Source organism: Eschrichtius robustus, chromosome 9, assembly GCF_028021215.1.
Source record: "Eschrichtius robustus isolate mEscRob2 chromosome 9, mEscRob2.pri, whole genome shotgun sequence".
NCBI lineage: Eukaryota > Metazoa > Chordata > Mammalia > Artiodactyla > Eschrichtiidae > Eschrichtius > Eschrichtius robustus.
In genome coordinates, this window is record NC_090832.1 from 118,055,553 (window position 1) to 118,080,888 (window position 25,336).

At 40.1% G+C, this 25,336-nt stretch overlaps 1 protein-coding gene and 1 non-coding gene across 2 annotated transcripts in view; one reads left to right on the forward strand and one right to left on the reverse strand.

The window, feature by feature from the left end:
- The window catches only part of CD109 (CD109 molecule), a 128,007-nt gene extending 109,838 nt beyond the window's left edge, over positions 1-18,169 (forward strand). Inside the window, exons 25-33 of the mRNA XM_068551617.1 lie at positions 1,651-1,879; positions 2,435-2,600; positions 4,422-4,612; positions 5,105-5,260; positions 6,265-6,330; positions 9,315-9,457; positions 13,533-13,680; positions 15,623-15,725; positions 17,697-18,169. Coding sequence (XP_068407718.1) covers positions 1,651-1,879; positions 2,435-2,600; positions 4,422-4,612; positions 5,105-5,260; positions 6,265-6,330; positions 9,315-9,457; positions 13,533-13,680; positions 15,623-15,725; positions 17,697-17,872 — 1,378 coding nt within the window. The 3' untranslated portion in view covers positions 17,873-18,169. The remainder of the gene's footprint in view (positions 1-1,650; positions 1,880-2,434; positions 2,601-4,421; positions 4,613-5,104; positions 5,261-6,264; positions 6,331-9,314; positions 9,458-13,532; positions 13,681-15,622; positions 15,726-17,696) is intronic.
- Positions 18,170-22,613: 4,444 nt separating this feature from the next.
- On the reverse strand, positions 22,614-22,686 carry TRNAG-GCC (transfer RNA glycine (anticodon GCC)). The gene has a single exon. It is a non-coding gene; the product is annotated as a tRNA-Gly (tRNA).
- Between the last annotated feature and the right edge of the window lie 2,650 nt (positions 22,687-25,336).

The following is a 25,336-nucleotide window of genomic DNA, read 5'->3' on the forward strand; positions in this document are numbered from 1 at the left end:
ACTCAGAAAAAGATTGGCTAATTGTATCAGTAGGGTTAGATAAGGTGTGCCGTGGTAACAACCCTGTAAATCTCAGTGGTTTATTAACAAAGGTTGTGCTCATGCTGCGTTTCCACTGTGTCTCAGCAGGGGGCTCTGCAGTCTTTGTTTCAGCGACCAACTCACCCTGAGCCTCTAGGCTTGCTGCAGCCTGGGGACAGAAGGCTGGAGTATGCAGCAGTGGCAGTTAGAAGCTTCAGCCCGGTATAAGATTTCTTATCACTTTACCATGACCGGAGCTGGCCCCATGGCCATGCCTAACTTCAAGCGGGCAAGGAAGTGAATTCTTCTGCATACCCAAAGTGAAAGAGAACTGCATCGTATTGAATATTAGTAATGTTTGCCACACTAAATCTTTTATAGGATGAAACAGATCTGCTTCAGATTTTCTTTTGGCACGAGTCAAGATGTAGATCCATAAATAGAAAGATTTCAGTGTTTTATTGCTTGATGTTCTTTTCACCTCAGTATTTAGTGTTCTGTAGCAGACATTGACATACTTTTTCTTTAAAGGGTCAGATAGTAAATATGCTAGGCATTGCAGGCCCCATAGAGCCTCTGTTGCATATTTTTCCTTTTTCCCTCCACCCTCGCTTTCTTTCTTTCTTTTTTTTTAAAAAATAAATATATTTATTTATTTTTGGCTGCACTGGGTCTTCGTTGCTGCACGCAGGCTTTCTCTAGTTGTGGCGAGCTGGGGCTACTCTTGGTTGCGGTGCTCGGGCTTCTCATTGCGGTGGCTTCTCTTGTTGCGGAGCACGGGCTCTAGGCGTGCGGGCTTCAGTTGTTGTGGCACACGGGCTCAGTAGTTGTGGCTCACGGGCTCTAGAGCACAGGCTCAGTAGTTGTGGCGCACGGGCTTAGTTGCTCTGCGGCATGTGGGATCTTCCTGGGCCAGGGATCGAACCCATGTCCCTTTCATTGGCAAGGAGATTCTTAACCACTGCGCCACCAGGGAAGTCCCCACCCTCACTATCTTTCTGCGTTTAAAAACTGTTCTTAGGTGGAGGTTGGGGGCTGTGCAGTGGGGAGAGGCACATACAAACAGACCGTGGGCTGTGTTTGGCACAGACAGGTTTGGCCTACAGGCTGTAATTTGCTGATTCCTGTCCTATAGGAGAGAAAATATCCATTTCTTCTACTCAAAAGCACAACAGTTTGATTGTGAACTAAACATACTTCATCCACTGCTTTAAGGTTGAGCTAAGTGTGTGATGAGATCTTCCTTGGTAAATACCCGGAACAGTCCAAAGGTGAATAACCTTGGACAGTTTATTTAACTCTCTCTGAGTTTCGAATTCTCAACCTTTAAAATCAAGAGGCGGGATTAGATGATTTCCAAGTTCTTTACCAACTCTGCTCTTTTGTGAGTTGACCTGGAATTTCCCAGCCACCTGCAAGGGGAAACCGTGCCCACTGGCCCAGCTGGGTTGTTCACTTTGTTGTCTCTTTGTCGTCTTTCTTCCTTTTGTTCTTTCTTCAGTGATTGGCCCTTTGGTGAATCTTCTGATGGGGGAAAAGGGTTGTTATTGTTGGTGTTTTCTTGCTCAGTGTAATTTGGAGGACTGTATAAAGTGTATTTTATGTAATTTTTCCCCCCTTTTCACCAAGGTTGTCAGCTTTTGTTTTAAGATGTTTCCTTGAAGCTGATCCTTACATAGATATTGATCAGAATGTGTTACACAGAACATATACTTGGCTCAAAGGACATCAAAAATCCAATGGTGAATTTTGGGAGCCAGGAAGAGTGATCCACAGCGAGCTTCAAGGTGGCAATAAAAGTCCAGTAACCCTTACGGCTTATATTGTGACTTCTCTCCTGGGATATAAAAAGTATCAGGTATTTAATCTTTAATAAATAATGGGTGGAAAATCACAAGGAAGGTGGGTCTTGATGGGTCAAATACATGTCTGGAAACTTAAAGGATTTTGCAATATTCCATCACATTTGAAGTCTCGAATTTGAGTACTCTTTTGCTTTGCATTTGTGGCCACATTCCAAAAGCTGAGAATATAAACTTTCCCCTCAATTTAGAGCTTCAACACCTGAGGTCATATAAGAGAAGTATCTTTCTCAGGCTATATCTTATGCCCTCATCTTAGTTCGTGATAGTCAATGGGAGAAACACGAGCAAAAGCTCCACTTCTTAGTTTTTATTCCCTCTACGGAATGGTGCCTATTTGCTTGTAGAACCTGAAAAGCAATGTTATTTTTAAAAAACATGGCAGATCATTAAATGTCAGTGATCAGGGGTGATTCCCATTGCCTAGGACAAAGTCAGGTGCTTAATAGACACTGAAATTCTTTTTGATGAATGTTTGAAAATACTTTTTACTTAAATATGTTGGTGACAGGTTATTTTGAATAGTAAAATATATATTTTTTTCTTTCCAGCCTAATATTGATGTGCAGGAGTCTATCAACTTTTTGGAGTCTGAATTCGATAGAGGAATTTCAGACAATTACACCCTGGCTCTTGTAACTTATGCACTGTCATCTGTGAGAAGCCCTAAAGCCAAGGACGCTTTGAATATGCTGACTTGGAGAGCAGAGCAAGAAGGTAATGTGTGCGACCTGTTCTGCATAATGAAATGTGTAAATGATGTGAGACAGGTTTGTACACCAGGTATGACGTTGATTACATTTATATCTTCTGAATGGGATGAAAATGAGATGCAAGTAAGATCAGGAAGGGTTGACATGGCCATCCTGCTGCTACTCTCCCCAAGAGTTTTCTAGAGAACTTTGGGGCCTTGGGTTTTTCCTTCTTTTAGATATGTTCTGCCATGTGTCAGTTACCCTTTGAATCGTCTGATGCCATTTCTGGTTTGGTGGCCTTGAGTGATCATTAAGGCCTTGGTTTTTGGAGAGACTTGGGCTCAAATTCTGGTTCTGTTACTTACCTTTAGGAGCTTCAGTTTCCATGTCTGTAAAATGGGAGTAACACCTGCTTTAGGGTTGCTGTGAGGATTAAATGAGATAATGTGCAGGGCTTACCACGTCGCAGGTGTTCGAAAATGTGAATTAAAATGCTAACAGAGGGCTTCCCTGGTGGCGCAGTGGTTGGGAGTCTGCCTGCCAGTGCAGGGGACACGGGTTCGAGCCCTGGTCTGGGAGGATCCCACATGCCGCGGAGCAACTAGGCCCGTGAGCCACAACTACTGAGCCTGCGCGTCTGGAGCCTGTGCTCCGCAACAAGAGAGGCCGCGACAGTGAGAGGCCCGCGCACCGCGATGAAGAGTGGCCCCCGCTTGCCACAACTAGAGAAAGCCCTCGCACAGAAACGAAGACCCAACACAGCCATAAATAAATAAATAAAAATTTAGAAAAAAAGGGAAAAAACTTAAAAAAAAAATGCTAACAGAAATGCAAATGTCAAAAAATGCTGTTGGTGAGCTGTATGATTTTTTAACAGTTTTGGAATGGGCACTGCTTATGGGCTACAACAGGACGAAAAGTACAGGTGTTACTGCTTTCCAAATGGCCTCTGTGTGGCAGAGGGGCTGGGTGGGCAGAAACATTTTAGGTCATGTCAGTTTATTTAAAGCTCTGTTAATTCAAGAAGGGGTAATTATGGAAAGTGCTTAGAGACTTCTGAGACTGTAAAAAATAGTGTGTTATTATTAGCAGTAAGTTAGACTACATCCTTATTACCTGTTGCAGTGCTGGGGACTTGACGATTACTGCATCGAAGCTGAAGTAGTCCTTGACATTTCTGCTTCTCTGCTTGGCTAAGTGGTAGTTATTTCACATTCCACTGAAATGTAGTCATCATCTAAATAGTAATATCTGAGAGAGTGGGGAGGGGGTACCACGTAGGATGTTCATCTGGGGGCTAGCAGGAATATCTCTAGGAAGGTTGTTGAGCTGGCCAGGGTCCCTCATTTTTTCTTGGAGTCTTGGATTTTGAACTTATAACACCAAATTTCAGATAATGAAAAAAGGAGTATTTCCCGTTAGGGCTGGTTAATGGCAGATTCCCAGAACAGGGTTCTTTCCAATGTGTCCTAATATATTTTGGGATGGTCTGGAATAGAGTATGGTTTTTAAAAAAAATAATTTATAGCTTTTTGGTCTTGAGCCAAACATATGGAATTTCTCTTGGGTAAATATTTTTATCAAAATGTCCTCAAATATAAGTAATAGGACAAGGATGAAATTTTATAAGTTTTAATAGTTTAAGAAGTGACATGTAAGTACACGTTTGTGTGTGTGTGTGTGTGAACATACGTATATTTGCTTGGCATCAATATACACATGTATAGAAATCTGTATACTTTTATGCTAGTCAAGGAGAACTTGGACCAGTGTAGGAATGTTTAATGGTATCAAGTGTTATTTTTCTGTATTTGGCCAGACCATTACTACTTTTCTCCCGCAGGAGGCATGCAATTCTGGGTGTCATCAGTGTCCAGACTTTCTGAATCCTGGCAACCAAGCTCCCTGGATATTGAAGTTGCGGCCTATGCACTGCTCTCACACTTTCTGCAGCATCAGATTTCTGAGGGAATCCCGATTATGAGGTGGCTAAGCAGGCAGAGAAATAGCTTGGGAGGTTTTGCATCTACCCAGGTGAGTGATGATCGCTTTACATTTCTTTATAAAAATAATTATATATATATGTAAAACTATTTATAAAATTAAATATATATATATAGATTTTTTGCTATATGTGGTTGCTTTATTTCATGACTTCATAAAATTACATAGCAGTTAAAAAGTTTAGTAACTTAAATCAAAGGTTTAAGTTACTAATTTTAATTTTTTCTCATCTTTGATGTAAACATCGTATCTGATACCCATATGGGATAAATTAGTTCCCTGTCTCACTAGCCATTTGTCATCTCTGGTACCCGGTACAAATGGAGCTCAGTTCTAGTCAGCGGATGTTTTCTGAGTCTTCCCTGGACTCCAGGTCAAGCAGATTCAAAGGTGAATCGAGGAGAGTTCCACTCCCAAGGAAGGTGGACGAGTGTGCAGTGGCATCCTAAACATGACTGAAATTCACTCTTTGGTGGCCTTAATATAGCCTTATGTGCACACATCTTTTTCTTTTCCCAACAGGACACCATTGTGGCCTTGAAGGCCCTGTCTGAGTTTGCAGCCCTAATGAACATAGAAGAGACAAATATCCAAGTGACCGTGGTGGGGTCCGGTTCACTGAGTCCTGTGAAGTTTGTGATTAGCACGCAGAACCGCTTTCTCCTCCAGACGGCTGAGGTGTGGACAAGGGGGTGGCTCTCTGAATGTCTGTGTAGATGATTCCTTCTGCTGGAGTACTGCTTTATTTCCTTTCTGTTGACTTCAACACAGACTTGTTCCCAGAGCTCTGTGCTGGCGGGAAGGAGTACCCTCCCTTGGTTGAATTTGCCGAGCTGGGGAAGGGAGGAGGGCTTGAGAACTTTGGACAGATTTGGAAAAGGAGAAAACATGGGGCCTGTCTTACTGGGAGAGGAATGAATACCCGTGGAGCTCCTATTCTTTGCAGACCCTGTGCCAGATTTCTTTACATGTGAAATTGCATTTACTTCTCAGACCAAGTACCTTTATCCCCACTGTACATATTATAAAACTGAGGCTAAGAGAGTTTAGCTAACTCTCCCAAGATCATGGTGCTAGTAACAGTAGAGCTAGGATTTGAACCCATGATTTCGAAGACCATGTCCCTTTAGGCTGCACCACATGTCCTCTTAGGTGAATTGATAGAACCAGTAGTAGAACTCTTTCTTTAAAATGGAATAAAGGACTATGCTAGACCCTAACTTTATTCCCTTGGTTAACCTTGTAGGAAGTTGAGGGTAATGGGTGAAAGCGGTTACTTTAAGGCTAGAACCTGAGGGAGAGGGGTGATGGCAAAGGAAAAAGAAGGAGTAGTGTTGGTCCCAGTCAGTGATGGTGTGCCACTGTGTTCTCAGGAAGGCCAAGGACTTAGAGGCTGAGGGAGGCTTGAGGAGGGAGGGATGACTTTCATTTCTTGTCTTTCATGCTTCAGCCCCTACAGAAGGGCAGACCTGTCCACAGCACTAATGTGCACTTCCTCTGCCTTCACCCCCCTTATCTGGTTGACCCATAACTTTTGACATGTGAGGCGTGTAAAGTTCTTAGAACTTTACAGCGCACACAGCTTACACTCCCAGTGAGGGATAACAGTGGTCTCTTGTGCTGGTTGGAAGGACCTAGATATGGACAATTAACCTTATTCACCTTTTCCCACCTTTATTCAGCTTGCTGTGGTACAACCAACTGCAGTTAATATTTCTGCAAACGGTTTTGGATTTGCTATTTGTCAGGTATGTCATAATGTTTATTTTTGTTTTGTTAAATAGGACTTGTTATACTAATTCTTTGGTTTGGGGCACTGCTAAATCCTTAACTTAGATGATATAAAATGCTTAATGGTTTATTTCTATGACTTAGGCAAGATAAATCACTATCTTTAACAAAAAGTGTTAGAGGTGTTACTAGCTAGTGAGTAGACAGCAACTATATAGTTTGATAATCTATAGTTTGATAATATTTCTTGAGTATTATATGCTTTTTGAAGTAAGGATTAAATTCCTCCAATATGATTTATGTGAATTGTTGGGAACTCCGACCTTTTTTTGTAAAAATACAGCTTAGAAATTGTAATGTTGGGTAGAGTTTCTACTGTGACTTGATAACCATATAGCATTTTACTTACCATTTCTTAATATTCATTTAACAATATAAAGGTCAACATGGTATTATAAGTAATTGACTTGAAGATAGGAAATGTGTCCCTTTGCTGTAAAATTTTATATTATAGTAAATAAAACTATTAGAGCATGATATGTTCAGTGCTCTGCTCTAGGAAGAAAATCTAAAGAAATCTACCCTTTATGGTATAATTGGGATACAATAAAATGGAAGTAGTATGTAAAATACTGAATGGAAGTTATTATGCTTAATAATACATGAAAATCATGGGGACCTAAAACCGTGTTATTGGGATGCAAAATAATATGTGATAGTACTAAAAAAGATTATGTGCTTGGTTAGAAAAAAAAAACCAAACAAACCCTGAAAGATTTACTGAGAAAGTTAAAAAAAAGGCTATTATAGAGAAAAAGTACTTTTTCAAAAACCAGAACAACTATTCTAGTTGAGAGAACAGATGTACTTTCTAAGGCACAATGTGAAGGGCACATGGTCAGGTATAATTTGGAAACTTAGAAATAATGTGAAGATTATTTTGTATGATACTCAAAACACAGTAAATGTTTTTTAAAATCAAGGAAAAATCACAGTTAAAAAGAACAGTATTCAATGAAAAGGACAGAAAGAGAAAAGAGTGAATAATTTGTATTGGTCTTTTTCTTTTTTTTTAAAGTCTTTGTTGAATTTGTTACAATATTGCTTCTGTTTTATGTTTTGGTTTTTTGACCATGAGGCATGTGGGATCTTAACTCCCCAACCAGGGATCGAACCCGCACCCCCCTACATTGGAAGGTGAAGTCTTAACTACTGGACCTCCAGGGAAGTCCCTTTGTATTGGTCTTTACTAACAAAGACCATGTGAAAATTCTCACTCCCAAGCTGTCTTTTCATGTGAAGAGTAAATCCAAAAGTAAATACATAAGATATTTTAGATACGATTGAAAAATTTTATGTACTTAAACCACCAAATTGGTTGGAAATTATTCTTGATAAACCAAATGTAGATAAATTACTGAAGTCAGATGATTTTTACTTGAGATTTGAAGGACACAGCAGTAAATATGGTACCTAGTGGTCAGAATGTTCACCAGTCCTATGTTGCATCAACATGCAGAAAATGAAACGTAGGGACCAATAGGTACTTCTTGTAATGGAGAAAAAAATTGCAAAAAAGCTGGTCACCCAGAAATAGGTATTGACATTTCCTTTAGTTGATGTTTTTGTAAATGCTCTGGATAAAGGAGGGCAAGGAAAACTCTCAGGTTTGCAGTAAATGATAAAAAACAAAGCTGTTGGGAATAAACTGCAAGATTTCTTGACGTTCTCTGAGTGAGCAGTTGAGCTCTATTGTGGACCAAATATAAATGCTAACACTTAATTATAGATGAATATTAATTATGACCCAGGGGACAAATCTAGTAGTCGTGTTTGTTCTGTGATGAGATCGGTCTCTAAAGGAAAATGCGTGCCACGGGAAAGGGGGTAATGAAAATCACGGAGACTATCTCTCCAATTGATGGAACCATTCTTCAACTGCTCCAAGAACACTCTACACTTTTAATTGTAGTTTAAGAAAAAGTTGGAGAATGTCCAGACTGAGATATTCCAGAATGATCAAGGGGAGGAAGGATTATATGATGTAGGTGTGGCAGAATAAAAAGTTGGAACTCTTAGGTTTGAAAGATGAAGGCTTAGAGAGAGGATTTTTTTTTAAAGTAGGTAAATCCACAGTGGGTACTACACGTTTAGGTCAGAGTGGCATGTGTGTGTGTGTGTGTGTGTGTGTGTGAGATTTAAGTATTAGCAAAAGAAAATACAATATTACGTAGTAATAGTAAGGTTTATGAACCTTAGTATCAAAAAAAGCAGAAGGGGTAAAGAATTTAAATAGATCCCTATTCAACTTGACATGAGGCAGGCCTAGGAAATTTAGAGGACATTCCCAAACTTCTGATCTTAGGGTCCCTTTGAGGAAAACACTGGTCCTTACGCCTCCTCAGGGTCCCCACAGCGCCATTCACATTGGTGGTGGGCACAGAGTATATGCTGAAAAAGACCCAGTTGACTTGAAATCCATCATTTATTTCATCCTCTTTGAAAAACATCGTGTGATCGAAAAAGAAACCTTAGCAGTTGAATAGGTTTTTGTTCCACCAAGGCTCTTGGGTGAAAACATTTTGATGTATCTTACTGATAGTTCCAGTTTGTGAAAAATAACTCCAGTTGGGCAGCAGAGCTTAGAAATTAGTGGATGCTTTCAGGAAACTTGGCAATAGTTTAACTTTTTCCCTCAAGGGAATGTTTTACATTATTTGAAAAAAAAAATACACATGAATATTGTCCACGAGGGTCTATGATACTTGCAATATTTCCTAACAATTTTCTCAATTTTAAACATCATTGTTTATAAACTTTTATAATTATATTTGTTAATGATACTTCGTTAGCTAGTAAAACTAATTTTTTTTTAGGTTGAAGATTACCAATCTAGTTGGGTTTATCCCAAAGAGAATCATTACCTAATATTTAGGATACATAATGAAGGCAATTTATTGCTAGTAACTTATTATTTATGCTTATTTGTTATTTCTTACAGCTTACTGTTATCTATAATGTGAAAGATTCCAGATCTTCCATAATCCAAAGATCTATCCAAGATCAAGAAGCCTTTGATTTAGACATTGCTGTAAAAGATGATAAAGATGATGTCAATCACTTGAATTTGAATGTGTGCACAAGGTTGGTATCTAAGTCCCTCCTTTTTCTCCTTCTCCTTAAAAAAATAGATTGGAAGATTTAATTAAATATATATGGTTGTTTATATATTTAATTATATTCAATATAACTCTATATAGTTATCAAACTATATCACTATAAGGAGTTATGTTTAACAAAGATTTCAGTTACGCATTACACTTCAGATTACGAACTAGAAATACTGCTAATTATATTTAAGCATTTCTCAACATGCCCAAATTATTTACAAGTTTTCCTTGTATTTATAACAAGTTTGAATATAAAAGTTTAATAAAACTCAGGGCTAATTTCTAAAAACTTTAACGAATCATGTTTAATACTCCAAAATAGATTATTTCTTTTTGTTGGTCATTTTTCTGTTAAGTAATTATTCCAGGTTCATATTTAACCTTTAGTTTTGTGCACTTAACTCAAAACCTCATAAGAGTGTGCAAGTTCAATGAACAGCATAGTTTTTTTTTTAGACACAGTGAAAATATTCCAGTTTAGAAGATCCTTGCATTGGATAATTAGGCACTTAACAGCTTCTGGGAGTACTTAATAAGGTGACTGTTAAATTTGGTCTGTGTCCAGAGCATCTGAGGATCTTGTTAAGTCATAAGAAAAAGGTATCCGTTTCAAGACTACTGACTTCATAGATTCAGGGTCTGTGAAGCCGCCTCCAGCCTTCTTGCTTATTCTAATGCACACGTAAGTTTGAGAGCAAGTCCTTCAGAAAGTTCTTGAATCAAGAGACTAAAATTTCTTCCTTGTCAATCTCCCCTCTTAGTTCTGCCTGATTTGGTGTTAAGCTGGGTGTTACTGCAAGATGCACTGATATTGAGGAGCTGCTGCCTGCCCTTTCTAAATATCCTGTAGCGTCTGGTTGACCTTGGGCTGTTGGGCTGGAGGTCACTGATGTGGTCCTGAGCTGCCACATCCTCTCAAGGTCGTCTATAGGTGTTCCTCCAGATGGTCAACCTTCTTAGCCATTGCCTGAACCCAGTCTCCTCCATTACTGCTACCATCCCTACTATCTTGGGCCTTCTTGTTCCTTTTTGTTTTTTGAAAGTATTTTTTAAAATATTATTTATTTATTTATTTATTTTGGCCGCACCAGGTCTTAGTTGCGGCATGCGGGATCTTCTCTGAGGCATGTGGGCTCTTAGTTGCAGCATGCGGACTTCTTGGTTGCAGCATGTGAACTTCTTAGTTGCGGCATGCGGACGCTTAGTCGCGGCATGCATGTGGGATCTAGTTCCCCGACCAGGGATTGAACCTGGGCCCCCTGCATTGGGAATGTGGAGTCTTACCCGCTGGACCACCAGGGAAGTCCCAGGGCCTTCCTGTTCCTGATTTTGGTATAAATTGTCAATGTGTTTGCCCCCTTCCTCACCTGTTTGGGCATTTTGAACCAGCAGCTTGGGGATATCAGAATCTCTGCAGTAGCTTCCTTTTCAGCTGAGAAGAAAGTAGGACTCCCATTATACTTCACTAGATTGCAACTGGTCTCTGTTCCAGAATAACAGCATCAAGTTATTATTATTTAAACAACAACCGCCTACATTTATCACAAACTTACATGCCAGGCATTGTATCAATGACTTGCACACATGTCTCATTTAATCCTTAGAATTACTCTATAAAATAAGTGCTATTATTATCCCTGCTTTTCTCATTTATTCCTTCAGTCATTCATTCCCTCAGTAAATATTGGTTTAGTCTCCATTATGTGCCAGGCACAGTGTCAGGATTTGGAATATAATGGTTAGCCAAAAAGGCACAGCCTTGTCTTCACAGAACTTACTATTTGGAAGAGGAGACAGAAATTAATAAAAATAAATCCTGAAAACAATGTTACCAAACTGAAGTCTGGCTGCTTGCCGCTCGAAAGTCAATAACTGAGAGGCAGTTGTTGGTAGAAACGAAAGATGCTTTAATCAGAAAAGCCGGCAATCTGGGGAGAAGGTGGACTCATGTCCTGAGATTGACTCTGAAGATTCAGTCCAGATGTGACAGTTTTTAAAGGGAAAAAAGGGAGTAATCTCAGTTGATCATTGAGATGGGAGTCAGAGCCATTGCCATCGCCGCCCCCCCCACCCCCCGTTTGCAGGCTTGTGGACTTCTTGTGATCTTTCTTTACATGTTATCTTGTTCACACAGTTTGTTCATAGAATTACTAAAGGGAAAGCTGGGGAAGAGATCTGGTCATCTGTTAATTACTTATTCTTCATTTCTACTTTTTTGATCTACAGAAAGAACCAACAGGTTAGGCAAGGTATTGTGTGATCAAAAGATTTGAAAAGTGTGCTTGGGCTGGAGATGAGAAGAGCATGGGGGTTCCTGGTTTAAGGTTAGTTACAACATAGCTTTGCTGAAGTGACAGGGAAAGGGGTTTCCTCATGAGGGTGGTTTCCTGCAAAGAGCTGCTTATAGCAAGTCTAAAATTCTACTTTTGAAAAGGGCAAAGAAGAATAGCCTTATGGAGCAATGAGAGGGATTTTACCTCTTAGGGAGGTCAGGTAAAGACACAGAGGAGGAAAATGAGGTGAAACTGAGATTCAGACCATAGTGGGGTTTCACTGTTTATAGGGGCTCATGTAAAGATGCAGGATTCCAAATCTTAATCCAGCATCAGGAAATCAGACAGGCAATAGACTTTCCTAGGTAGAGGACATCTATATCTTTTTCTTTCTTTCTTTTTTTTGGAGGACCTGGAGAAGGGAAGTGTTTTAATGTCAGGGTTGGGGGCTTTATAAAAAGGATTTAGATGTTGCTACTAGTTTTCTGAGAAAAATCTGCTATGAAATACAAAATACATTTTAAATGAATTCTTTCAGTGGCACTTTATAAAAAGAAGAGCTGGTGTTTCAGGCACTTTATTCTCATCAGTAGGGTCCAAGCCCTTACTCACCTCAGAAAAGGTTTCTCTGTGGCATGGTAATTTAACACATTCTGCCCCTGGTTGGTGGAAAGACCAGGTCAACCAAAGCACTTCTGATGAGGCACTGAAGTCATCATATCTAAGCAGGTTGGCTGTTTTTCTCATCTCTAAAACCCCTCTAGTTTTAACGCCCGTATTGGTTTTCTATAGCGTCTCTTCTGGCTGAGTGCCTCACCAGCAGATGGTTTCAGCTGCCTGGGATCACCGAACCCACTGCAGTCAGCACTTGTACTGTGTGGCTTTTCAATCACGTTTGGCAGGCATCAGTTTGCTGCTTTAAAAAGCCAGATTTTCTACGCGCCCTTCTTGCTTTTGCCATTTAAAGGACAAGAGGAACTAACGATGCTAAGAGACTTTCATGTTGGAGACAAACTCCTTTCCATAATAACATTGGGCTGTTTCAGATCCAAAGAAAAAGCTCTTGCCATCTATTGATTTTAGAAAAATAATTATTTTAAAGGAGACAAAATGCTGTTGGTGCCCAGATGCTTTGATATTCACGACATGTACAACAGGGTTAGAGAACGAGCAGTGTAATAAAACTTTCCGAGGCTTGTCACTCTCCCGAGGTGGCTAAAGAAAACATAAAATGTGCTCCAAGTGTGTGGGAGAAGAAAGGGAAGGACCTTGCCTACTGGTCTTCTTTTTTCGAAAACCAGATGAAGAAAAGGTTGTTGAAGACTTGGCCGCTGTCTCCTGCTAAGTGGTCAAGTGATGCCTCTTTTTCGGTTCCTAGCTTTGAGTTGGAGAGCTTAGTGCCATCAACTTTTGGGAAAATGAAAAATGCAATGTGGTTTGGTATCAACCACTGGAAAACAGATTTGCCCATCGAAGGGGCAAAGTTTGCCTTCCTTACAACCCAGGGGCCCAAGTCTGCTGCATTGCAGGCATTCCACGCTGACTAACAAATGGACCCGTTGTTCTATTCCTCATGTGGTTGAAAGTTATAAGAATTTCAGACCTGTAAGGAAAGGGTTACCTTTTTACAGTTTTCTATAGTAATTTTTTATTTCAATGAAACCGTCAATGTTTGGAATAACACTTGGCAGTTTTAATTTTTATATGAAGATAGTTTGCCAACAGCTTTAGGTTTTTCCTAAAGGGTTCTCTTCTATCCTCTCCTCTTTGATTTAGGTTTCTGGGCCCAGCTAGAAGTGGCATGGCCCTTATGGAAATTAACCTCCTCAGTGGTTTTACCGTGTCCTCAGATGCCATTTCCCTGAGTGAGACCGTGAAAAAAGTAGAACACGACCATGGAAAACTCCACCTCTACTTAGACTCTGTAAGTAGTAAAACCTAAGTTTCACATTGGTAACCATTGACAAAGCCACTATTTATTGTGTTCAAAATTACCTTTACTTTAAACGTTTTCTTTGTGTCATTATTTTGGCTTTTTGTGTCCCTGAACAACTTTCACACGGCAACTATCTGTTGTCCTCACCAAAAAGACATTATTATAAAATTAGTTTAAGGAGAATTACTGTTAATGGTGAGCCTGATGAAAGTCTTGATAACAAAATTATTATTTCATACCAGATGTTCAACATATAGAAATTGCTGTGACGTAATTTCCAAAATGCAGTCCAGATGTCAACTGGAGAACTCCTTTGCTTCAGGGAATTGCTAAACATATTTGTTTAAATGCTGCTGATGAAAAAAAAATGCTGATGGTGAAAGCTTTAATTACATGTTTTAAAATGCTTTCATTAAAAAAAGGCTTTTAATATATCCCACTAGGGTTAATATCCCTGCATTGAAAAGTTAGGTGCTTAAATCATAGAATATTCTCAGAGGTTTGGTCTTTACACAAAATTATTATATAATTTTCATGTACTCTTCCCATTACTGTATGAAAGCTACTGATCCAAGAATAAGGTGCATAAAATATGTGAGAGAAAGGTTAGTGTGGAATTTAAGACTCTACTTGTTATGTCTCAAAACTGCTGGCATGTAAGTTTATTCTTCTGACATCTATATGAAATTCATATGTGGAATCAAAATTGAGTTCTAAGTGTTCTTAGGATTTCATGTTACATGGGGGGAATACGTATGTTTCTTATTCCAGTTTTGCCAAGTGTGAATCAATTAAATTGCTTCAGCAGTGAATCTACTTTTGAAAAGCTAGCTCCTTAATGTTCTCTTTGTTTTAAGACTTCAAAAACCACTTTGGTTAAAAAGCTGTTAAAACTAATTCAAAGTTTCTAGATTCTTTTGCTATTCAGTGATTTTCATATATTAAATACTGCTTGATAGCCATGGGCCTAATTTGGGGTTTGAAAAATACATTAAAGGTTTTTTAAAATAATGTAGTTAGGTTTGGAGTTTGTCCTGTATCTGTGATGTTCTTGTTCACGGTTATTTTAATTTGAGTGTCCATTACATTTTGACTGACTAATTTGTCTTTTCACTTACTGCTAATTGGTATGTAATGGAATGTTTAAAGGAATTTATCAATTTCAGATTCCTTAACCAGTATAATTGGCCAAATTGGCTTTAAGTGTCCTGCCTGGAGGCAAGGAGGCTAGCCTTTTGTACCCATGGAGGCAAGGAGACTGGCCTTTTGTACCACTGGAGGCAAGGAGGTTGGCCTTTTGTGCTCCTGGAGGCAAGGAGGCTGGCCTTTTGTACCCCTGGAGGCAAGGAGGCTGGCCTTTTGTACCCCTGGAGGCAAGGAGGCTGGCCTTTTGTACCCCTGGAGGCAAGGAGGCTGGCCTTTTGTACCCCTGGAGGCAAGGAGGCTGGCCTTTTGTACCCATATCAGTCAGTTATTGGTTGTGGGCTGCACCCCGCACTCTGAGGTTACTTCACTTACTGGATGAGGTGGCTCCCGTGAGCTGAGGGTGATTCTCCAGAGAAGGGGGCTGGTGTGAGTCAGTAGCAGCAACCAGGATGGGGTGCAAAGCTGAGACGGGGGATTTTGGTGAAGCACCAGGGCCAGGGGCATGCACTTCTGGGCACCTGCTTACTTAACCACTCCAATTCTCAGTATCTGTTTCAGTAAAATGGAAGTAAGAACAATACCTACCAATCATGCAAGGACTGTTTTACAAGATAAATGATGTAATTTCTATAAAGTGCTTACCCCAGTACCGGGTGTGTAGAAATGCTCCCTAAATGTTCATTTCTATAGCTGTTTGATAAAAGGATAAGAGAAAGAAATGTCTTTTACTTTCTCTTGAACACATAATTTGCCACACCTTTAAAAGTCTTTTGTCTTTTTCAAGGTAAATGAAACCCAGTTTTGTGTTGATATTCCTTCTGTGAGAAACTTTAGAGTGTCAAATACACAAGATGCTTCAGTGTCCATAATGGATTACTATGAACCAAGTAAGTGTGTCCTGGGGTTCGTGATACCTTGGGAGTTATGCCAGGCATTCATTCATTCATTCCTTCATTCAGAGTGGTCTTCTGCTGGATTGACTTTGTGGGGGGCGGGTGTTGTTGGGGGTAGTGAAGGAGGTGGTGGAGCAGGAGGTGAGCATTACATTTAAACGAAGACAATTGATAATTTACAAAAAAATAATCACATGACAGCATTTAGCATATATTAAAAAGTGATGTTTTTGCTCATAATGTTTTAGATTTTTAACTCCCAGCTACAAACTTTACAAAGAAAAAGTGACACAGAGAGTCCATTTATGTTCAATTTCCAAGGTTCTGCTCCTATTGCAAGCACCCACTCTATCGGGTTCTGGTTTTAAAACGGGGCTTCTTCAGGAGAGAAATGAACAGCGTCCGCAGTGGACGAGCCTCAATCGGGTTTAGCTGTTTCTTCACTGAGGGAGTCTTGTTTTGCTAAAATTTATTTATTGTAACAGATTTTTTTTATCATTTCAAGAAAACTGTAGTCTGTTTGGAAAATAACTTGAGCTTCTTTGACTTTACTGGTAACTTCTTACTTTATAAAATGTTAGACATTTAGGATGTGAAAGTAGAGATCTAGTCTGGAGATCATCTAAGTTGATCAGGACAAATCTCCGTTCAATCACAGAGTGACTTTTTGTCGGTGTGTGATCTTCAGGCTAATGTTTCTACGTGTCATCACATTCATCCTGAATAAGCACTCCTGGGGCTCAGAGTCATTAGAACACATGAGAATCGTGAACATGTTCATGTCCTAGGTGGTTGTAGATAATTACACTGTAAAGTACGAGGAACCTGTCCTCGTGGTTGGGAGTGTTTGGTGGAGTATTCATGCAAGACGACGGTAGCACCAGCTCTCTCTCCTTCTAAGTCAACAAGCCAGGTCCTCTCATCTTGCGCCTCCTGTTGGAGTTCACTCCCAGTTCTTGTGGGACATTCTGGGGACACACGGATGCAGCACTTTTTTTCTGGTGGAAGGATGAGATCCACTGTGGAGACTCAGTGACAGTACCTAGTTATCCAACTTCGTGACATGATTGTTGAAACATTCTCCAATTGATGTTTCTTAGGCGTATGGAGAACATTTTAAACATTTGAAAAGCAAAAAAGATTCAGTCTCTGAGATTTCTTTGTGGAAAACAACTTATGTATGAGGGGGTGCATTTAAAATGAAAACATGGGAAAGATCAGAATAAACCAACCAACCCATTTTGAAGAACCCTAGAGTTAGAAAGCGTACTTAAAATATTAAAAAAGTCAATGAAAAATCGTGAAGAAATTCGAAAATAGAAAGTTTTTAAAAATTGTAAAAATAAAAATCATTTATGCTTTATAGTAAGGTTACTGTAGTGCTATTGGTGCTTTATACAGTTTTTAAAAAATATTAGCTTGTACTATAAAATTTACCCAAGTTGAATAGTTTTAGAGACTATGTGCTTAACGTTTTAAAACACTGAAACAAGGCATCACACAGGCAGAGTTCTCTTCATACTTTTGCATTTTTAAATGAAGTCCATGGTAAATATTTCTCTTCAGTAGTTCCAATGAGTAGAACTTTACTTGAATGCATAGAAAATGTCACCCTAAAATAAACTCTCAAGGAGGTTAAAACACCCTCAATTTACAGTCTTTCCTGTTCCAGGAAGCGTTTCAGGTTGCGGTTGAACTGCGGCATGCAGCTGTGGTCTATTTTCTCTCTTTTAATGCTGGCCAGCTGCTGGAGGTACAGAAACTGGACTCAAAGCATTGTTTCTCTCTTGGACTTGGTCGTTTGGGCCCCTCTTGAGTATTTCAGTTGTTTCTTGTAAAGAAAAAATAAAATTATGTGAAGAACGGAAAACTCAGAAAAGTGTATTGAAATGCTCTTAAGTTTTGGCAAAGTAAATGTTTCTAAACAAAGGAGGCACGTAAACCGACATCTGCTTCTTTGAACAGGGCGGCAAGCGGTGAGAAGCTACAACTCCAGAGCACAACTGTCCTCCTGTGACCTCTGCGGGGACGCACACACCTGCGGCCCCTGTGACAGCGCGGCCTCGGCCTCCCTTCCTCACCCTAACGCCTGCCTCCTTGTCTGCTTCACGCTTCTGTTCTCTTTGCCGTGTTGGCTATGATTTATCTTTTTAAAGACTCCGTGTAACACTTTCATTTCCAGAAGTCACGTGTGATTGTCTTGTTTTCATAAGCAAATATCGCCTCTATTTTGAAAATCAATGTTTTTCTTTTAATGGGATGGGATGGGGGTGTACAACCGGTCCTTGTATGTGTAGCTGCATAGATTTCTTCCCCTGACTTCTGTGTGGAACAAAAAATCAGAATTCTTGCAGCTGTATTCTTTTATTTCCCCCTCTTAAAATCTTTTAGGTTTCTTTTGGAGGTGTTATTTTCTCCAGAATAAATGTGTTATTTTAGATGATTCTTTTCATTTTCTAGAGGAAATGATCCTGGGTTCTTAAGCACTGCTATACATCAGTGTCTGCTTTAGTATTAACGATGGATTTCCTGGGAACTGGGAAGAAACAAACCCGCAGGCGGAGCTTGTTCTGTCCCTTCTGTATCCACCCTAACCCTCCGCCTACACCACCCACCCCAGTGGTCTCAATACATCCTTCTTAATCAGATATAACTTCTTTCTTTAGGATGGAGGTGGTGATTTTTTTTTTTTTAAAGGGAAATGGTGTTGTTCCACGGCAGATGTAGTCACATACCCCAGCCCTTAGTCTTACTCTGTTTTCCCTCTGGAGAGAAGCAGAGAGAGCCCGGCTTCGCTGTGCTGCCGGCGGCTTAGAGGTTGAGGTTGCTGGGAAGTGCCCAGAAGGGCCCCGGGTGCCCTCTTCTGCGTCCTCAGCCCCGCATGTGGCTCTGTTCAGGCTGGGAGTCAGAGGGCATTGCAACACGTGCCTTACGTGACTTGGACCAGAAGATCCTAGACCAGGAGGCACATGTGAGTCATGGGGGATGCTAAGCCAGGGTCACAACAAAATCCTATATGGGATGTAGCAGACTGGACCTCCCCATGGTCTGGGAAAGAAGCTGGGGTTTGACGGGGATCAGAGAGATGTGAAGTACTGTACGGTGTTGGCCAGGGTCCTGTGGAACCTTCTAGATTCAGGTGTCTCAGTGTCAGACCACCAGCTGTCCAGTGACATCTAACACTTGCTCTGAATCTTATAGAAGATTCTTGAATTTTGAGCACCTGTGTCATGGGTTACCCTGTATTCGGAAGGATAATATTCATTTATCTGGGTGAAATTTTAAGGAAGGATTCCTTTCTTCCCCCTTCCCTGTTTTTCCTCTTTTCTCACCTTTGTTTCATCCTGCCTTTCCTTCCCTTCTTCCTTTCTTCTTTTCATTTGAAATACATTGAAATATTTTAGATATATCCAAAAAATTTAAAGATCTTTTACTAAATCTAAAAATTGGTTTAATTTCACTCCTGAACTCGGCATTTCTCTCAAGGGGATGTAGAAACGTAATCGTCATGGGCTCCAAAGAAGCTGCATTGCAGTATTTTCAACTGTTTAAAAATAAATCCAAAAATAAAATAGGCAAATAATATATTTTAAAGTCAGTTTTAAAAAGAATGTTTTTATTTTAGTAAACTTGAATTACAGTGGAGTGGATGTTCATGGAATGCTTATGGATATTTTGGACACAAAGGTAGGAATTACTAACATTCAGATTTTTAAAGCTTGAGACCTAAATGTAGAAAATAGATCCTCAGAGGGTGGTCTATGGAGACAGAGCAGTTAAATATCAAACACATAATTTTCTTGTATTCACTTTCAAGTGGGGAAAAGTTTTTCATTGTGTTACACCTTTGAAACAATCTGATCTGAAAAAGGCACTTGGGTTTGGGCTTTCCTGGGCGGGGTTTCAGCTTTTATACGCTTAGGACTTGTTTGGAGATGAAAGTATCTTAGAACGAAGTTGGAGGATGGTGTTGACAAAGGATACCCCCTCGCTGCCCAGAGAGCCTCGGACTAACCGTAAATAGTTTATATTCTGTAGCTTATATTCTGTTCCTACCGGACTTCTAGTGTAGTATTTTAGGAAACTCCAGAATGGAAAGCCATTGGAAGACAGTTTGTAGCTTTTTTAAACCATGTTTGTAGCTTTTTTAAAACCATATTTCCTCATTTAAAAACTAGAACTCTAATAGTTGTTGTGAATTATTTCAGATTTTCAGATTAAAAATTCACCTTGTAACTCATATTGCAATGCATCTCTTTTTATTATAAATGTATTAAAAGTGAGGAGGAGGAGGGGATTGAGGAAGAAGAGGAGGAAGAGGAGAAGAAGGAAGGGGAAGAGGGTCAGTCAGCGCAGCTGAAGGTGCGTGGGGCACCGCGGACGCGGGCGTCCTCCTCTGTCACGCCTTTCAGAGCGCTGGCTCTGCTGCAGCAGTGCACTTGGATTAAAAGGGACCAAAAAGCCACAAGCATTAGGGGGAAAGGAGGACACATAGTAGTAATAATTGACAGTATCGACTCTTCTTCACATGCTACAAGAAATAATACTAAAAATCTCTTTTTACCTTTAAGTTTGCTGATGTTGAAACTTTTCCTTTAGAATGCCATCAATTTCATTTTCTGATATGAACTAAAGTCCCCACTTCTTTTCCACTGAGTGGGGACCTCATTAAGACACCAGCATGTGTGACTTCCAGTTTTGACTCGCCACATAATTCAAGGACAAAACAACGCTATTATATTTGGTTTCACCATCTTATTGCCTTCAGTTATAATTCTAAAAAAGAAGTTAAAGCCCATTAAAATACGCTGGGTCAATGAAATGCTTCCTTTTATTGTGTGGTCCTATTATACTTTATGTTTTTTAAAATATTCTAACAATAATATCTTTGGTTTAGTATTTTGGTTATATTATAATCTGTGGAGCATTGTGTTAATATAAAATCCAGATATACGCTTATTGCCTAACAGTTTGTTACTTACATATGCAATGCTGTATTCCACACGTGGGAATTTTCAGAATTGTACATAGCGTAATTTTCCCTGCTCCCATTTTTTTTTTTTGAGTCTGGGTGTAATTATTTTTTTAAAAAGTTGTATTTAACTGTAATTTCTTTTTACGTTAAATTTAGTTATAAATATTCTGGCAATATAATGCTAGTTATCTTTATTTTGATACAATTCAATTATTTTGATATAATTCAATTTGATATCGTTCAACATTTCTGGCTGTCCTATGACATTGTAAGAAATTGGAGCTATGATGTTTCTTTGTCATTCTTTAAAGGAGCCATTTTATTAGCCTTCCAGCATGTAATCTGGAGTTCTTTTTAACAGCCTCACGTTTTCTAATTTGCTTGATTGAAGTTTAATACTGTTTTCTATAAAAATATGTGGTAAATACCTCCTTGACAAGGTTCCTTCACATAAGGACAGTACTTAATTTGGTGTTCATCAAGTGGCTCCCATGGGTCCAGGTGCCATTACATCTTCTTGACTGCATCATTTACTTGCACTTTTAAAATTTGAGACACAGTAAATGGACTCACTCTTGGATAAGCTTCAGAACTTTATGTACTCTCAGTAGAGACTTCTGTTAGACAGAAGAATATTCTGATTTTTTTTTTCAAATTCCAGTGAAGCATAGCACCTTCAAGAACTTAAAAATTTCCTATCATCTATTCAAATGATATTCATGTTAATGTTAAATATCCTAAGTTGCATTGGGAGTAATTTGAGGTGCAATTTTTTTAATCACTACTTTGAATAGAGAACTGTTATACTACTTTCTTTAGGAAACTAAGCAGTAAATATACATTTTTAATTAAGTATATACCGGTTGTGAGTAGGCTTGTTTCAAAACTATTTCTAGCCATTGAGTTGTGTTTTCATGTGCCTCATCAAAAGACAGTGCCACATTGAATCATTCACTAAAATGTTGCCATTTCATTTCAGTGGTTGTAATACAGGAAAACAGATATTTCCTGGATGATTTCCGAGTTTCGCACTTCACAGGACACTTACACATTGGTATGTGTGTGTCTTTGTAATAGGGATGATATTGATATATATGTTACTACATATTTAAGAATAATTCTGTCCATGTTGTCATGAGGCCACGGTTTACCACTCTTCTGCCAGGGTATTGAATCAGTGGTAGAGGATAGTTCCATGTTGCATTTATAGATCATTAAGATTTGTCTTTGATAGATTTAATAGAATGTGGCTCTATTCTGGTCCTTCCAGCCTTTATGTTTTGGATTTTTGCTAAGGTGCAATTGATACAGTAGAGTTGATTTCTTTTGTACACAGGAAGCTTTATAAGATTTTACTCATAAATCTTCTATTTTGAGAAGCTGTTTTGCATATAAGAAGGATACTGTTGAAATAAAACATCATTTTCCCAGAAACTAAAGCTTTGTATATTGAAACAGGGTGATTCTGAATGTTTAAATTTTAAATGTTAGAGTGTTGTTATTAATTGTACTTGATGATCTATTCAATAGGAAATCATGGCTTATCAATAAAAATGAAAATTTCCATCTATTACTACCAGTGTTGTTTTTATTTTAGCTTAAATCACATCTGTAGCACATCTCCTTTACCTAAACCTATTTAATGATGAGGCATGGGATGTCTGAGGGTAGGTTTGAGGAGGGATTATTGTGTTAAAGAGTTTGACATGAGTGAGAGGAGAGAAGCTTGACCACCAGCCGCTGCCTCATTTTTGTTTTTTTTAAAGAAACTTTAAATTTCAGAATAGATTTAGATTTACAGAAATGTTGTGAAAATACTACAGAGTTTCCATATATGCCACACCTATTATCTCCCCTATTATTATTATTATTTTTATCTTTTGGCCACGTGGCATGTGGGATCTTAGTTCCCCGACCAGGGATTGAACCCGCGCCCCCTGCATTGGCAGTGCAGAGTCTTAACCACTGGACCACCAGGGAAGTCCCTCCTTCCTCATTCTTTGTGTTTGGTGTTGGAGTGGGGTTGGTAGAGAGGTAAATGATACACAAATGAAAAACGTGAGGTGAGGGCTCACTCAACTTCTGGAAATTGTACAGAAATATAGAATGCACAGTCTGTGTACCCAGGAAAATGGAGGCATGGACTCTTGTAACCACAGCCTAACCTTTCAGGTATATTTTCTTGATTTTCTACTCAGTGTTAACACTTTTCCTGCCATGAACTTTCTGAGCTTCTGTGAAACGTTAAAGATAGTATGGTGGTTCTCAATTGGGGTTGATTTTGACCCCGGGTGACACTTGGCAGTGATTGGAGGTAGCTTTCGTTGTCACAGCTGGAGGTAGTGCTACTGGCTTCTAGTGGGTAGAGACCAAGGATTCTGCTAGACGTCCTGCAGTGCACACCCACAGCAAAGGCCAAGTATCAACAGGGGCAAAATATCAATAGTTCCGAGGTTGTGAAACTCCTTAGCTAAATGCTGCTGGACACTTCTCCATCACCTGGTAATGTCAATTAATTTAATATGATTAATTTAATGACATCCTTAAACAAAAAGTCATTGGAATCACTGGGCAGATATTGAGATTAACAAATAAATCTATTACCTCAACCCTAGGAAACTTAGGCTGGAGACTGGGGAAAGATGTAACTATTTTTTTTAAAATGTCTATAATAGTAGTTTCCAAACTTGGATGGTTATCAAACTCCCCTAAAGGAGTTGGTTTAACAAAAAAACCTTGGTCTTCGAGGAAATCCTAATTCAGAAGGTGTAGGATTAGGTTCTGAATCTGATTGTTGAACTCTCCCTGACTGATGATCATTTCAGTCTGGGAACCACTGGAATATGTAGTGGTTTTCATGCCATTGTGGATCTTCTACCCTTTAGTGTGAATGTGACTTGTGACTTGCTTCAAGCCAACAGAATATGGCAAAGGTGACAGGATGTGTCTGAGACGGTAGCGCCCCTTTAGCTGGAGTCTCTCCTGCCTTTTCTGAAGATGTGAGCTGCCATGTTGTGGGCTGTGATGGTGGGAGGCCCAGACACCAAGGAACTGAGAGCACCTTTTAGGAGCTGAGGGCAGCCTCCAGCCTCCAGCCAGCAGGAGAATGGAGCCCCTATAGCTGTAAGGACCTGAGTTCTGCACACAGAAGTGGATCCTTCTCCAGTTGAGCCTTAGTAGAGATTGCAGCCCCAGCTGATGCTTTGATTATAGCCATGTGAGACGCGACAGTGAGTCCTGCTACGTGCCCAGACTCTTGACCCACAGAAGCTGAGAACAAACGTATGCTGTTTGAAGCCACTAAGTTTGTGGTAATTGGCTGCAGAGCAATAGAAAACTAATACACAAGTTTTAGAGTAAGTTAATTCTATTATATTCAGCCAACTTCTTCCTAACTGGTACACCTGGAGTTGCCATCTTCTCTGCAGTTCAGGGGCTGTGAGCACGGTGGTGTCAGCCCTGGTGCCCGCACGCCTCCACTGCCCCTGCCACTTCTGTCACTGAACCAAAGTGGAGCTGTGTTCTCTGGAGCCCTCATTGCTCCAAAGCTACACTCATTTCCACACTGAACTGGCGAGTTTTTCTCCCTGGCTCTGTGCTATACTTTGTCCCTTGGACAGAGAGAGTCTGCTTGTGCCACAGAGCTCACAAAGCGTTCACTGGAAGCTGTTCTTTCAATGTCTACTTGTAGCTGCCTCTCTTTCTCACTCTCTGGCTCAAACCTAAGTCCAGGCGGCTGGGCTGCACGCCGTGAGGTACAGACACCGTACTGTCCTCCCAATGTACCTTCCTTCTGACATACACAATCTCTTTCTCTCATCTCCCCCAAATCTTCAAGCAAAATGGACTCCTGGTAGCCTTCCCTGCAAGTAGTTTGCTAGACACAATCAGATATAGATATACAGTGGTTAAGAGCATGGGCTTTGGTGCCAGGCAGACCTGGGCTCCAAACTTGGTTTTGTCTCTTGTCGGAGGGGAGACCCTCTTCCCCTCTGGTGTTTGTGGGGTGGAATTTTCCCTAAATGTTCTTAGGTTCTCTTTTTCCCTAAACTCACTCCACCCCAAAGGAGACAGAGATCTTTCTGATCTGTCATGTTAGGAAGAGTGCACCGGCCACAGTGGATGCAGCCCACTGCTTCTCCATCTGGGGTCCCACACGGACACCCTGCTTGGTTCCCTTGTGCTGACCACGTCTTGCAGGGCCCAGTCCTGCCTGGGATGGGGGAGGAAGTCCAGCCAGAAACGGTCTTCCTTGGGCAAGTCCATTCGATTCTTGCACCAAGCTGTGTCCTCCAACTTGAACTTTATCAGGGATAGAGTGGATAGTTTGGTTCCTTCATTGCTGACTTTTGTCCCCACCAAATGGTGATGGAGGGTGCTATTTATTGCATTCCCAGAGACCCCAGCACCTGTACCAAGAGTGTGATCTTGGGCAGGTTTTGCAATATCTGGTACGTATGAGGTGCTTAATAAGTTATGGTTGGGACTCTACGTCTGTATGTGTCAGTGGATAGCTTTGGCTGTATTTACATGCATAACTTTGGGTAGGAGGGAAGAGAATTCTCCAGCCGAGTTGTGGCCTCTGGGTGGGTCCCTCTGAAGCCCACAGCCTGCTCTGATGGCATTTCTG